At 43.4% G+C, this 16,065-nt stretch overlaps 2 protein-coding genes and 1 long non-coding RNA gene across 4 annotated transcripts; 1 reads left to right on the top strand and 2 right to left on the bottom strand.

Annotated features, from left to right (window-relative positions):
- Positions 1–2,103: 2,103 nt before the first annotated feature.
- LOC100829343 (triosephosphate isomerase, chloroplastic) lies at positions 2,104–6,013 on the bottom strand. Its single transcript, XM_003578466.4, has 9 exons — positions 5,705–6,013; positions 5,580–5,606; positions 4,688–4,757; positions 3,961–4,084; positions 3,696–3,780; positions 3,413–3,545; positions 3,160–3,333; positions 2,631–2,713; positions 2,104–2,468 (listed from the first exon to the last, which is right to left on the bottom strand). The coding sequence occupies exons 1-9, from the start codon at positions 5,858–5,860 to the stop codon at positions 2,412–2,414; spliced, it is 909 nt and encodes a 302-aa protein (XP_003578514.1). The 5' UTR covers positions 5,861–6,013; the 3' UTR covers positions 2,104–2,411.
- Positions 6,014–10,672: 4,659 nt separating this feature from the next.
- On the bottom strand, positions 10,673–15,739 carry LOC112272409. The gene is made up of 4 exons (XR_002966175.1): positions 15,234–15,739; positions 12,520–12,630; positions 11,537–11,653; positions 10,673–11,377 (listed from the first exon to the last, which is right to left on the bottom strand). It is a non-coding gene; the product is annotated as an uncharacterized LOC112272409 (long non-coding RNA).
- Positions 12,637–14,717, top strand: LOC112272408 (uncharacterized protein CG45076-like). 2 transcript variants are annotated; one of them, XM_024463093.1, is made up of 2 exons: positions 12,637–12,825; positions 12,916–14,717. In XM_024463093.1, exon 2 carries the CDS (start codon positions 13,707–13,709, stop codon positions 14,613–14,615), a length of 909 nt encoding a protein of 302 aa, XP_024318861.1. In that variant the 5' UTR covers positions 12,637–12,825; positions 12,916–13,706; the 3' UTR covers positions 14,616–14,717. Both variants share the same exon structure in this region, with proteins under 2 accessions (XP_024318861.1, XP_024318862.1).
- Positions 15,740–16,065: the final 326 nt, after the last annotated feature.

Below are 16,065 nucleotides of genomic sequence, written 5' to 3'. Positions count from 1 at the left end.
TCTTAGAATGAGATTTCTCACAAACCCCTACTCATGTAGATTAGGTCGTTTGACAAGGTTTCTGATAGGTCAAACACACATGTCATACGACACATGGACGGGCTGGACCCTTTTTTTGCCATGTCGGGCTACTACCTGACCCGTTAAGCCGGGTTGGGTGCAGGGCGATTCAGGGGAAAGAAGGCCTAACGGGTCGGGTTGGAATCGGACGTGAAAAAAAATGATTCAACCCGTCCACATGTCATATGGGTTATAATGGTTCATCAACGGTTGAAGTATATGCCACAATATGAGGTCCTAACAATCCACCTATCATCGACTATTGATTTCCGATTTTAGAGAGTGATAGATCCAAGCCAAAGATATATAAATGGCTCTTTACAATGTTTTTCAGTTGGGGTGGCTTCCCATGTTAGGGCAAGGCTAGGCGAAAAACGTCTTGTCATATCTGGTCAGCCCACACAATATTGGAGTGTGTAATCTATTCGTTACAAGGGATCCATCGGTCAGCTCTGTCTTGAGGATAGGTACACCTTGCAGGTTGAATCTATTCGAATAGTTGTGACCACAATTGCAATCAAACATGACAAATTTAAAGGCTTCTTTAGATTGCAGGATTCCTAAAATGAAAGAATAGGAAGATGTAGGATTGAGATGTCATGCCATTTTGAATCCTATAGGAAACCAAAACCAAAACATATGAATTTGCAAACATAGTTCATTGGATGCTTCGGAGAATTTTTGTAGGAATTTGAGTTGAGATAAGATGCACGCAAGACAAAAAAAATCATGAAAGTCGAATCTCTTGCTAGAAATCCTAAACGACTAGGATATAAAAATGCAATGCATGGGATTTTGAAGGTCTTCATTGCTTTGATCCAAAGGGCCTCCGTAGAAAGAATGGAAAAAACTAACGATTTGTTTGGCATACATCTTTTCATTTCATTTGGTAGAAATGAAATGAAATCCATTTTTTCATAGGATTTTATTGGTTGAATTTGAATTCCGAGTTCAAAAATCATGTTTGTCTACCGCATGAATTTGTAGAGTGAGAGACAATTCCAGAGAAATGATGACTTTTAGAGAGAATTGGGGTTAGTTATAGTGTGATTCCATGAAATTTGAGATTGAGTTCCTGTGGCCAATTTTGTGCAAACCAAACAAGTTGATTTCCGGAATTCAAAATGAATTTCTGAATTCTAGACCCAAATGATGGGTACCGAACGAGCCGTAAGTGAAATCTGTCAATCGAAATTCCAAAGAGGTCCTAATATAAGATAAACAACACGCCATTACGAATATATATTCTTAGCCCATGAAAATAATCCCCCACTTTATTATTTATCTATTTGCATACACCCATGGAAGCAAACAAGTCATCTACCCCCTCGTTTCATATTAAGTAACTCAAATTTGTCCAAATATGGATGTATGTATGCTTAAAAAACGTCTAAATGCATGTAATAAAAAGTCACTTAATTTGGGACGGAGGGAGTAGAACGTTAGAGCTTTGGACGCCTCATGGCTTTATCTATTACAATACAATATATTAAATTGGAATCGGTGGTGATGGGTGGACGCCGTTGGTCGGTGTTGGTCGGTCAACTTCGTTAAAATTACAATCAATATGCCACTGCCTCTTATTTTTTTCCCTCCCGTCTTATTCACGATTTCAGTAGCAGAAATTCTACGTTTTAGATTTACCGAAAGTTATCGTACGGTCCAAATTTGTCACAACATAATACGAACAGTTCTAAAATAAATCAATCTCCTTAGCATGGAATCCAAAATTCTTCATATCCATCTCAGTATGGAAATCAATCTGAACCCAATCAAAAAATCTCGGTATCAATCTCAGTATGAAAATCAATCCAATCGAAAAATCAATGTCCAGACTTCGTTTCCACCGGCTCGTGCTTGATACACTTTCCGTTGTTCCGTAGCATCGCACGGGTTCTTTTGCTAGTTTAGTATAACTTTTGTGATTTCGTATTAGGCTGAGTTTGATGTTTCTGAACTATGCTATGCTGACTTTGTTTTCTACTCCTCCCATTCCTAAATACTGAAACAGCAACGAGTGTTTAGGAAGAGAGAGAGTACTTCTGGTCATCTGTTGTGACGTTGGTACGAAAGTAATGGACACCATCGACTATTCGTCTGACTTTTGGATGGATCAGACCACAGAATTCACGTGTGAGTGACTGCTCACACCTCACGTACAAAGCGAATCCTCGTTCCGTACAAAAGGTCCATGAGAAGGAAAACGGTGCCATCTCGCATTATTCTCTTCTTCGTGCAAAGAATCAGCAAAACCTGAACACGATCACGATTCGCACGGGGAACACCTATCTCAGACTTTGTAGCAAAGCTGCCTCTCTGATCACTTATTTCTACCATGGAGGCGTTCTCCATCAGGCCGCAACTTTCTTGGAAGTCACCGAATTGCAAATGGTGGCAAAGTCCGGACCCTGCAAACACCACAGCTTCGGGGTTACTTGATCTGAGATGATACGATACAGAATCCGTGGCTCAAAAAAATACCAGAATAAATAACACCGCAGGGTGATCTGTGGCAGTGACTAATGAGTACAGGCTATAGTTTCCATGCATATAATGTTAATGTCTCGTACCTTCAAAGAGGCACCGCCAACAAGGAAGCCATCTATATCTTCCTTCTTTGCTAGCTCTGCACAATTTGCTGCGTTTACAGAACCTGCAATAGAAGCATAAGAGGATGGTTAGATCATCGGATCAGTAGTTCGTGTTAACCACGCACACACAGATGAAGTAAAATAAAATGCTCTGAATATTGTAGAAAAGCATTGGCAGGACACTAATCCCAAAGGCCCATATCTTGGGAGGGTCGAAGCAGCGGTAAGGATGGGATTTCAAACATTACAAAAGAATAACAGGAAATATATGCTTCCGGTTGATCTGAATAGAATATGAGTTACTACTTACAAAATTGCTTTCTCTCAGAGACTAGCACTACAATTATGGTACTCCCACCGATTTAGTACAAAGTTAGTACTAAATCCAAGACACTTATTATGGATCAGAGGGAGTACCTAAGTTCATCTTCCAGGAATCAGTTTAATATGGGTGAAACAGAGAACATTTTGACCGTGATCCAAGAAGACTTAAAACACAAGAACTAACCTCCATAGATAATCCGAACGCTAGAAGCAACATCAGCTGATACATTGGTTTTTAACCAATCACGAACAGCAGCATGAACTTCCTGAGCTTGCTCAGGAGAAGCAACTTTTCCAGTCCCAATAGCCCAGACAGGCTCATATGCAATTACAACGTCTGTCCAGTTTGTAATATTATCTGAAAGCAGGCACATATTGCAGATACATCAATGCTGTTCAGGCCCGTCATTACACTACTGAAGATGAAGACAGATCACCTGCGAAAGCCTTCATCTGCTTAAAACAGACATCAAAAGTTTTCCCAGCTTCCCTCTCTTCCAACAGTTCTCCTATGCATGCCATAACCTTAAGATTTTGACTCAAGGCATATGCAGCCTTCTTCCCAATAAACTGCATTGGATAAACTTGTTAGATCCCAATTCCAAAATCTAAACTACATAACTGCATGGCAATAAGCAACCATACATCTCAACGGTAACATCCCAGAATCAGAGGATGGACAAGCAAGAGAAGTACCGATTCACTAGCATTTGCAATTACCTGATCATCTTCACCAATAACATGTCTACGCTCAGAGTGACCAAGGATAACCCATTGACAGCCAATGTCCACCAATTGCTCTGCACTGGAGTTCTCCCACGAGGAAATAAAACTCAGGATCAAAACCCAGAAGAAACATCCCAGTCCAATAGAAAAAATAATACTTAAAATGCTTTTTAGTCATCAGTGTCGTAGACAGAAATGTGGCTCCTCATATATACTGAGAAACGACAAGGCAAGCAAGTTTTAGCTCACAGTATCCAACCTGATCTCTCCGGTGAAAGCTCCTCCTTTTCCAATCCACGTATTCTGAGCAGACACCTCAATGCGATCAGTGAGTGAATTCTTGACCTGGTCGATATAAATGAACGGCGGTGCTACCACAACATCTGCAGTATCACCACAGCTGTACATATTAATATCCTGCTGAGTTAATTAAAAAAACGAGCAGATCAATAGCTCAAAGATGCCTACATAACCATGTGTGCAAGGTAGAACATGTTACCCTCACAAGTCACAAGAGCGCAAGCATAGTAATCTGAACTTCATTCTTTTTTTAAGTAGTCTGGAATTCTAATAGTAGTAACTGCATTGGTGTGTGCTCACAACTTGTGTCCTCCGCCATGAGAATAAATTATTTTGGTGTGGTAACTTGATATATAGAGTGCATAATTCACATCTAATAAACAACCACGGATGTTGCTCTTGTGAGCATGTAGAAGCTAACAAAGCAGCTCTGTTTTCAGGTGCTTCCTTTTTGGCCAACTTGGTAAGCAACAGAATTGCCTGCTAGCAACATGGAATAAATGTATCCATGCCACATGTTGGTCATACAGGATGCATGTAGTATGATATATTCAGGAATATATCCAAACTATATGGAAATAGGCACCATAGACATGATATATATACCAGTTACACACGAACACCAATTGCGCAAGACATGACGAAAATAATCTTAGGATACACGTAGAAGACACAAACGAGCTTACCTACGTCGTTTTCGAGAGTGGCAGCATTCAAGTCAGAGATAAGCTTGCTGATGGATTCCTTTGTTCCGTTCTGAAGTCAGAGACAAGAAGAAAATAGTTTATAGACATCAATCCCAAAAAATCCAAGATAACTGAACACACTCATTAAGCAACATAACTTGGTATAGGTAGCAGAAGCTCCCTAAAAATGTGAAGGAGCTGCATACATAAAAATAGGAAGGCTCTCCCCAGAAACAGAAGTGTTCATATTAAGGATGCCAGCAGCATAAGAATAAAATGGGGATACAGAGATTTCACAGCTTTATTTTGGATTGGTAAAGCTGTCTACACAACCAATATATCATCACAAGTTGACAACATCCCTTGATTTCCTCCACAGTTCAGAATCCCTCTCCCCGCCGCCCAAACTACAACCTCAATAGCCAGCAGACCAGCACAGTTGCCTAGTGCATTAATCTATGGCCTCTCATAGGACTAAGAAAAGAATCACAGCAGATTATTCGCCCTACAAAGAACTAGCAACATTCATTGGCTTCTTAAGTTTTGCATCAGATGCCCTGAAATCTCGAGATCATAGAATTTGATAAAATTCATCACAAAAATTGCCATGACAAACAAGCAAAACTAGGCGACACCAAAGCAAATCCAATTCTGCCAAGCGACCGAGTACAGCACGATGTAGATCACGGTTTGTGTATGAATGGCGACAAATAAAAAACGCGTGCCGATTTCGTTGGAACTCCCAAGGGGGCAACCACGGTGCCGCGAGGACTAAAACGTCACGCGGGCGCAGCGGAATCTCCACAGCCGTACTCCTGAATCCTAACCGGTGCGGTGCAGGCATGCGCATAAAAGCTGATGGGGGTGCGAAGAGGGGGGGGGGGATACTTACGCACTTCCAGTTGCCTCCCACGAAGAACTGCAATACGACAGCAGAGGAGGTCAAACGCGTGAGCAATAACTCTATCCGAGTAAATAGCAACGGATATCAGGAGGAAGAGGGAGGGAGCGCGGTACCTTGCCGGATCCGGCCATGGCGACGAGGCGCTGCGCTCGGCGGCGGGAGCATCCGAGGCGGAGCTGGTGCTGCTGCGGGGCGGCGTTGACGGCGGCGCGGCGGAGGTCGGCGAGGCGGGAGAGGTGGGAGGAGGCGAGGGACGACGGCGCCGCCATTCTCTCTTATCAAATCTCTGCGTCGCGCGGCTGCGCCTGCGGTTGGTGGGGCGAGAGCGTCTGCTTGTCTGGTGATGCCGATGCGCGCAGCCAGCCACCACACCACACCAACCGGAAAGGGGGGACACGGGGGAGATGGAAGAAGGAGAGCGACCCCTGCGCGAGTGCCCGGCCACGGCTTTGCCCGCGCCTTATCGGCCCACGGATAGGGTGCCGAGGGCCGAGGATCCCGCCACGTTCGCTCGCGCCGGACGGAGATACCGTGGGCCGGGCCGGCCGATGAGGGCGACAGGCCACAGCCCCGCTTTGGCTCCAACGAACCAAAAACTCCTCTCGTCGTCTAGTCGTCCATCCGGTGCCTACGTGGCTGCCATGTATACGTACGAGGTACATGAACTCGGACTGAAATTCAGAAGATGACATGTGCTGGGAGATCCTGTGGACATCTGATGAACGGTTTGAAAAGTAACGTAGCACGGAGTACAAGTTTTTCAAAAACTAAATCTTTTCTTTTGTAATAATAATAGAGTAATCTACCTTTTGCCCTCTGCTTGTGACCTTATAACAAGGTTCATTCTTTTTTTTCCCCACGACCCTTTACAGTCTCTTTGATTCGTCAGAATAGTAGATGGAACAAAAAATAGAAATATGAACTTTTTCTTTAGTAGCATTATTCGTCCATTTGATTCAAAGAAACAGAGTAAAGGAAAACATATGCATTTTCATTTAATCTTAGTTTTAAAAGAACAGCATGTATTTTTTTATTCTATTCCTTACGTTCCAAAATGTAAGACACATTTCATTTCATTTGACCGAGTCTTTGACCAACAATTAGTCTATTAATATGTAACTTATGCGAAATAAAATTGATATCACATAAGATATATAAGGATGTAGTAATTCTAGGTCAAACCATTGGCCAGGAAATCAAATATACGTCTTATATTTTGGAATCGAGGGAATATTTGAAATAGTTTTGGATTCTTTGCACAGAAAACAAGACAAACGTGTTTAGTTGCATAATAACACCATAACTTCATTTTGCCTATGATTTGACTTAATTTGGTCATGTTTGTGAACATTTATATGTTTTCGCATTCTTGTGAACCAAACAACCAAATCTAGCAAAAGCTCAATTGGCCCCCAAGCCAATGGAATTGTCAGAAATGACCCACTCCAAAATGAAATGGCAAAAATGGCCAGGCGGAAGGCTTGGAAGATGCCACGTAGCACTTCGTGCCAATGGCATTGGACGAAACTGCTTAACTCCAATTGTGTTGGAAGAAGGGCTTTAGGTCCAATTGCATTGACGGGACTGCAATTTATTTAAAGATCCAAACGATCCAATCCAATTGGACCCGGTTGATTTTCTTTTTCGTTTTCTTCTTATACTTACTCGTTCTGATACTTTTAAAATTTATTTGAAGATCCAAACGAACTCCGATATTTATAAAATTTTGAGGATAATTTTAAAATGTTGTTATCCACCTACGGTAAAAGTTTAAATTATTTTGGAGCAATTTCGAAATTCTGGGATTTATTTGAATTCAAATCTTGTTTAATTCAAAGTTGCTCCAAAATAATCAAAAAAATTACTGCATGTGGGTAACACCATTCACCTTAAAAATTTCATAAAGATCGGAGTTCATTTGGATATTCAAATAAATTTACAAATATTAGAACAAATAAGAATAAGAAGAAAACGAAAAGTAGAACTATCATGCGGACCCCTTTGCCCTAAAGTGTCCATGCATAGGCCTTCCATCAATACAATTGGACTTAAGGCCCTTTCTCCAATGCAATTGGATTTAAGTACTTTCCTCCGATACCATTGGCACTGTGTGTGACGTGACGCCTTCTGGATTTTCCGCAAGGTCATTTTTGGCATTTCGTTTGGGAGGGTGTCATTTATGGCATTTCCGTTGGCAGTGGCCAATGGTGCAAAAAATTCAAAAGAACATGTGTTATCCAATCCTTTGTTGTGCACATGCATCTATCATATTTTCGCGTGTTTCTTATTCCCATGTTCCCAAAATCCTCCTGATCAAAGAGACCACATTGTAATGGCTTTCACCTCGTTATTTATTTTCCCAAAGTAACAAGGTTGTCCCGTGTCTAAGGATGATGTGACACTCAACAAGTGGACAACGTACGCTCGTGTTCACTAGCGGAGAGCAGTGTGGTGCAGCTAGTTACAACTGTTTGATAAATTGAAACATTTCACATAATTTTACTGAATATAATGAAATTTGGTAACCATCTAACGAGTATACGTCTGGCCAGTATGCCAGTCGGTTGCCATGCATACACCATTCTAAGCAGTTGATCTAGCCTTTTAGTTGATAAAACCAAATAAACTAGGGTAAAACATGTCACAACATGTTAATTAGAGGTAAAATATGGCAAATAAATAATAGGGTAAAAGTCGTCACAGTGTCAAAACATACTAGAGGGTGAAAAATAGAATATACCACTTCCTCCGATCCATAATAAATGTCTCAGTTAGTAAAAAAATAAATACAAGAGCCTCTTTTTTATTCAAAGTATTTTCATAAGAATTTTTGGTGGGTTAGAATTCTTAGGATTCTTTTCTTCGCCGATTGCTTGATTTGCAGTACTGAAGCACGTAGGATTCTCTTCTAAACTTTTCTTTGCACTATATTTGAAACTTTTTTTTTTTCGTCTACTCAAATCTCTCGAAAAGAATCCTTCATTTCTTCTATGGCGGAATCAAACAAATTTCTTGTACTTACCCGCAAAAAAACAAATTTCTTGTACAAATTCAATCCTATAGGATTCAAGTGCACGTGACAATCTAATCATGTTGTTATGTGTTTTGTAGGTCTTGTGAATCAAAGAGACCATAAGTATGTTAACGTGTGCTTTGTGCTGATTTAAATCTGTTTGTAGTAAGGATTTGCAAAATGTGCGTGTGTTTTTAAATTAAAGACCGATCAAGCGGGTGAAATGAGCCTATCTCAACCTCTTTGGTGGTCTGGTTCCTTGTGGTGGAACCAACACACCCAGTGGTAGGTAACGTATCTATCAGCAGCGAAGCGCATGTGGTGACTTCGCCAATCTCTTAAGATTGGCCGGTTCAGTCCTTCGGAGGTGTTCATAAGAGTAGAGTGTGCGTGTGTGCGTTCATAAGGTGAGTGTACATGTGTGTTGTGGGCGTCTGGGTTTGTTCTGAGTTTCTAAAAACACAGTTTTGTTATTGATAAGTCGCCTGTTTTTTAGTTAGAAATCAATCGACATGTTAGCCATCAGATTTTAATTCCAACGATAACAAGTGAGAAATGAGATAACGGGGATGATCCTCCGATATTAACCGAACGGTTATGAAACGTCGACTAATATTTAAAACTCATTTTTCTTAAAAAAACTGGCGATTTTGAAATAGCCACGTCCCAAAAAGAAATTTTGGTCAAGCAGGGTATATCCTAGACATGTAACCTTTCTTTTGAGAGAATATTTCCACAAATCACTGGGTGCGCTGGAGACGAGGTGCAAGATGCGACACTACGGATATCCGCCTTCGAGCGTTTAATCCGGCCGGCGTATGAAATCGTTTTATTAATATACACTCCATTTCTAAATACTTATCGTGATTTTAATGGAAATTTGCACTAAAAGTCTAAAACCATTTCTAAATAATTATCGTGATTTTAATGAAAATTTGTACTAAAAGTCTAAAACAACGACAAGTATTTATGAACGGAGGGGGAGTATTTGGTTTCGTTGGGACCAGCTCAAGGTAAGGTCCCTTTAATACTCGCAAACTCTCGGATCAAGCAACATCGGCGCGCAGCTAGCACAAACAGTAGCCATAGGACGCCTTGGACTGGATCATCCTATACACGTACGTATGGCGGCCGCCGTCGGTTTCTCCTACCTGCCAACGAAGGCGCTCGACGAGATCGCCCGGTGCGTCGGGCCCTTGGACAACGTCCGCGCGCTGCTCCGCCGTCTGCAGATCCTGGCGCGCCGCGCTCAACGCCACGCGCCTCAGCGGGCTAGGAGGGCGACCCAACCGCCCGCACAGCGTCTTCGTAAAAAGCAACAGGTGGTTCGGAGATCACCCGACCGTAGAGCTCACACCCATCGACGTCGTCGTCGACGACTACGAGTACCCCCCAAGCAGGAAAGCTTGCTCATCCGTTCGGATTTCCACGGCCGCGAGAACGAACATGAGCGCCATAGGCTGCTCGTACGGCGAGGTGAACGCCTGGGCGTCCGACGGCGGGGGGAAGGGCCTGCGGACGAGGCGCCTCACGGAGCCGCGGGCCGCGCCGTTGGCGTGGGCCGTCCTGGCCCAGTCGGCGTCGCGCGAGGACCTTCTGATGGTGAGCACCACGGAGGAGGCGACCGGCTTCGGCTCGCGGCGGCGGTTCGAGGTGTCCCGCTGCGACGAGCTCCGGCGCAGGTGGGTCCCGGTGGATGACCTTGGGGAGAATGCATGCCATCCTGGCCGGGATCACCTCCAGCCTATGCGTCTCGACGCGTAGCTCGCTCCGTGACGGGCCCCGCGGCAACCGCATCTACTTTGCTAGGGATTGCAGGTCGACCAATTTCGGGCATTCCGGGCACGACTACGGGAACCCTGATGTGTACCGCCTGCCGATCGTGACGGAAAGGGTGCCGGGTGGCGAGATGCTATATGGCAACATCTGGTTTCTACCTTACGTTGCAGATCGAGCTTCTTCGTAACAAGGTTCATGTGATGTTAGATTCCCTAGAAAATGGTTTATGTAATGTTAAATCTCCTGAAAAAAGTTTATCTAATGTTAGACGTCTTCTATCTTCTATATCTAAGTTGAAACAATCCACTACCTAATTTCTCTAAACATACAAGCATGTCACATCATCACATAATTAATTTGTTCACACATATTTAGTGGAAAACTCATACTTTTGCACATGCATGCATGTTACTTCCATCAAGCTATTCCCACTAGGTGAAAAATGTACAATTTTATTACTCCCTCTGTCCAGGAAAGGATGTCGCCTCCTCCTCCACCTCCAGTGCAATTCAAATTTTGCAAAAAACTCCTCCAAACGTTCGGATCATTTGAAATTTGGAATTCAAACCTGAAATTCAAAACCAAATCTTCCCATCGCGCTGCCCTCCGTCTTCGTCCCGCTGTCGTCGCGCCGCCGGAGGCAAGCAGAGCTCCCGCCGGCCTCCCACCAGAGCACACAGACGCGCAGATCCATCGTGCTGCCCTCCATGCCATCCGTCGCCTTCCCGCTGTCCTCGCGCCACCGAAGGCACGCGGAGCTCCCGCCGGCCTCCCGCCAAAGCTTGTGGACGCGCCGGGCGGAGGGTGGCCGGCCTGCTAGCCGCGCTCCCTCCTTCGTCTGCAGCCGCCTCCGCAGTTCCCTCCTCCGCAGCTCCCTCGCCGTCCGCCGCCACTCCGTCGAGGACGAGGACCTGGACCTCTGAGGTCGCCGAGGACCTGGACGAGGACGAGGTCGCCGCCTTCCTCTGATCCTCAATTTCAATCCCTGCAGAGCCTGCGTCGGGTTCAATTTCACTGAACGAATACTGAGTACAAGGAAAATCATCATCGTTGCTAAAATTCAAGCTGCAGAGACCCGACTACAAGCAAAATTGAGACCCAGGTGCCTATCTTGGACATTCCAGAACTGAATTTGTGCCTGTACTGTACGTACCTGAACTGAAGTTGGACAATTCACTGAACTGAAGCAAATTTGAGGCTGCAGCTGCGCCTGAACTTGAACTGAACTGAAGTTGTGATTGAAGTCTCTGCAATTGTGCCTGAACCTGAACTGCAGTTGTAACAGCAGGTAAAATGAGTAACAAAGCACATGTTATTCAAGAAGAAGCTGCTCTTGGTTTGTCACTATTGTAATCTAGGAGTAGTACAATTTGGGATATTGTTCTAAGCTGATCTTGTTTTTGTAGCTATTCAGTTAACTACAGTATTGCACATCTCCTAGATTACTCATAGTTAAAGTATTACTCCTAGTTACGGTATTACTCCTAGTTAAAGTATTACTCCTAGTTAAAGTATTACTCCTACAGTATTGCACATCTCCTACTCGACTGTTCTGAAATATTCATGGCTATCTTGTGACTGGATGTTAACTGAATTTAACTGCAGTTCGCTGTACATGTCTGTTAACTTGATTCATTAATCATGCTTCTCTTTCTAACTAGAGTTACTGTTGACATGCCTTTACTCTAACTAGAGTTAACTGAATTTAATACTCCCTAGTTAACAGTTAATGGTCGTGCATTCAAAGATTAAGAGACTAGAGTTAATTAACTGAATTTCAGCTTTGAGTTAACATTGACATCTGAAACAATTGTTTATATATGTGTACAGCTTCAGTGTGGCATACTGCCTTGGCGTAGTACTAGCAGTGTTGCTGCCAACTCCAGCAGCATACTGGGCAGGTTCTGGGCATAGTTCAGAAACAGTTCTGAACTTTCTGTTAACTTAACTGTTAACAACAGCAAATTCAGTTCGGCAAAGGAGAAGGTAACACTTGATTAATGATGTTGTTTTTAGTGTCTTTGCTGAAAAAATGTGTTTACAGTCTTGAAGTCACATATGCATAAACAGTTGACATGCTCTAGAGTTATTTTACTTGTTGACATGCATATACTTGTACTCCTAATATTGACTCACCTTGGTACTTTTACTGCAGATTAAGGAACCATCTCCACCTCAAGTTCCCCAATGATGAAATTCGATGCTCTATTAGTGCTCTCCAATGAGTAAGTTTCAATAAGCTCTGACCTACAAGGACAAATTCATCATGTCAAGGAATAAAATTAACATTCTCTTTGCACAGCTATATGAAGGAACAAATTGCTGGCGACAAACTATGTAAGTTGGTTTCGAAAAGGAAGAAGCTACCCCATAGAGCATTGGATATGTGGAAATATAACAGGATGCACCAAAAGGATATCTTCTCTGAACCTATGGTACACGGTAAGCTACTATGCTCGATTAAGTTGTTGTACGGAGTATTCTTGTTCTCAAAAGGAACCATGTCATGCCCACAATCTCGCTCTTTTGCAGGAATGTGTACTGACCTACATAACACCTACACTGCTGAGTTCCCTCGGATTCTTCAAGAAGCTAATGCTGAGATTCCTCAAAAAGTTGCTCCTTTTGATTTGAATGAGATTGCTCAAGAAGTTGCTCAAATTGCTCAAGAAGCCACTGCTCAAGAAGAAGCTGCTGTCCAGATTGCTCAAGAAGAAGCTGCTGCCCAGATTGCTCAAGAAGCTGCTCAAGAAGAAGTTGCTCCTTTTGATTTGAATGAGATTGCTCCAGAAGCTGCTCAAGATATGGATGTTCAAGAAGAAGTTGCTCCTTTTGATTTGAATGAGATTGCTCCAGAAGCTGCTCAAGATATGGATGTTCAAGAAGAAGCTGATCAAGATTTGGATGCTCAAGAAGAAGCTGATGCTCAAGAACATCCAAAAGCAGAATTGACAAATGAGCAAAGGCATGCTGTCTACTTTGCTTTGGAGGTAATCAGGACTAGAGATGGAGAAATTCAAGCACAAGACAAGTATATCACTGCAGCCTTGATGGATACAAGTGTGCGGACTGTTGAGAGAATATGGGCCAAAGCCCTGGCACAGATTGCACGAGGTGAAGAAGTTAACGTATCAAATAAGAAGAAAGGTAATGTTGGCCGAAAAAAGAAAGACCTGGATCTGCCAAGGGTACTCACAATACCACTCAACAAAAGGAAGACCATTCGGAGTCTGGCAAAATCATTGGGTGTGTGCCACTCAACCTTACACCAAAGGTTTATGCTGGGTGATTTGAAATGACACAGAAGTAATATAAAGCATACGATGACAGACGCAAACAAGATTAAGAGACTACAATTTTGCGTCTCGATGCTTGACGATGATGGCTTGACAACTCCTTGCCCTTTCTTCAAGAAAATGGACAATGTCGTCCACATCGATGAAAAGTGGTTCTACATGATCCGAATAAGCAACAACTACTATCTCCTTCCTGGTGAACCACGACCATTGCGCACAGTGCAGAATAAGAACAGCATTGGCAAAGTTATGTTCTTGACGGCTGTGGCGAAGCCAAGATTTGGTGAAGGTGGAGAGGTCACATTTGATGGAAAGATAGGCACCTGCGCCTTTGTCGAAGAGATGCCAGCTAAAAAAAACTCCAAACACAGAGATAGGGGGACACTTGAAGTGAAATCAGTGACTGTTACACGTGATGTCATGAGAGAGTTCATTTGCAAGAAGGTCATTCCAGCTATCCAGGATCGGTGGCCAGATGAGGATGTAGGAAGAACAATCCTTATACAACAAGATAACGCTAAACCTCATCTCCTCCCTACTGATGATGCTTTTCAACGAGTCGTGGACGAGACTGATCTGGACATTAAGTTGATACAGCAGCCTCCAAACAGTCCGGACATGAATGTCCTCGACCTGTGCTTCTTCAGGTCCCTCCGGTCACTCACCGATAGCAGAGCACCAACAACTATCAAAGAACTAATAGAGGGTGTGGAGGAAGAATACAATAACTACGATGTCCAGAAGCTCGCTCGAAGCTTCATTACACTGCAGTACTGTATGACTGAGGCTATGAAAGTGGAAGGAGGAATTGGCTACGACCTCCCGCACAAGCATAAGGAGCGCGCAGAAGGGAAGCTACCATTTATCACGGCAGATTTACTGGCAAAAACCAAAGCACTTATAGAAGGACAGGCCGAGAAAGAAAATGTGAGGTAGAGAAAGTAAGAGAATGATAGTACTTGTGTGTACTTATGTATGATATTACCATGTGTATGAAAACATTTACTCCCATTATGAAATGTGATGTGTTGGTATTAATATGAGAGTTCTTTTCATATTAATGATGAGAGAGGACATGGTTTAATGTTTTTGGCACAAGCTGTATTCTCTATATAATTAAAGTCTTTTTAATTTATTTGCTAGCTAACAATCTACAAGAGCTACAGCTAGCTACATGAACCTTCAGGAGTATATGAACTGTACTAGTCTTGAGCCCATGCCAAAAAGCTATTACTCATAGCAATAGTGTGCTTTAACATTTACTATGAACTTTGCCATGAACTTTTTCCTTCTTCTTTCTTTGAGAACATACTGCAGAAGGATAAAGGAGAATAAACAACAAAGAAACTGCAATCAAACAACAAGAATAGCTCCAATTTGTCTTCTAAGTATGTGAAAACACTAGCCTAAGTGAGGAATTTAGTCAGAAAATTGTGAAAAGTGATATTGTGTGATATTACTCAGAAAATTTAGTCCTAAAATTTAGCCAGGAGTATGTAAATTGTGGCAAAGCATCCACAAGAATTGAAGCAGAAAGAAACATGTTAAATTTACCAGATAAAAGGTCTTCTTTTGTGATACGGAGTACTCCATCTAACTTGCAGGAGATGGGGATCGATGGGGAAGCTTGCGGAGCTGGGGAACGACGAGGAAGAGGGCCCGCCGGTCCCCGAACGAGAGATCTCATCGGGACATCAACCACCCACTTCCGCGCCGCCGCCCACTTCCACGCTGCCGCCCACCATGGAGGACAAGGTGGAAGCTTCGTCCACCTCGTCGCACCGCAGCACCACATCACCAGATCATCGATTCCGCCGAATTACGCCGAGCCACCCGAATCGCCGGTGCCGGATTTCAGATTTAGCAGCGGCGCGGGAGGAGGCGCGGGGGAGCAGCGTGGGGGAAGCCGTCCGAATCGAGGGAGGAGGCGCGGGGGAGCATCGCAGCGCAGGCGCAAGCGATGCGTGGTGGCCGGCGCGGCGCGGCACGGGCGACGGGCGAGGCGCGGAGACGATGCGGAGCGTGAGACGACGGGAGGATCGCGATGCTTGTCGGAGAAAACACGAGGGGGGTTTCGCAAATAAACGCACGCGACATGACAGAGGGAGCCTATGTTTGCAATTTTAAATACACTTTATGTTAACTTAAAATTTCCGCAACAACGTGTGGGACATCATATAGTTCTATTATTTTACAAGCTGAAATGCTTTTTTCCAACTTTGGTTATGCTCCTACAGAAATGCAGCAAAGTTCGAAATGCTTTTCCCCAACTTTGGTTATGCTCCTACAGAAATGCAGCAAAGTTCAAATGGGCAATTAGAACAAATGTTGGGAAGGAATCCACTTAAAACAGCCATTTGCAACCTGATACGTTCCCTTGGAAATC

This window comes from Brachypodium distachyon, chromosome 4, assembly GCF_000005505.3.
Source record: "Brachypodium distachyon strain Bd21 chromosome 4, Brachypodium_distachyon_v3.0, whole genome shotgun sequence".
NCBI classification, from domain to species: domain Eukaryota; kingdom Viridiplantae; phylum Streptophyta; class Magnoliopsida; order Poales; family Poaceae; genus Brachypodium; species Brachypodium distachyon.
This window is presented reverse-complemented; position numbering and strand designations above follow the sequence as displayed.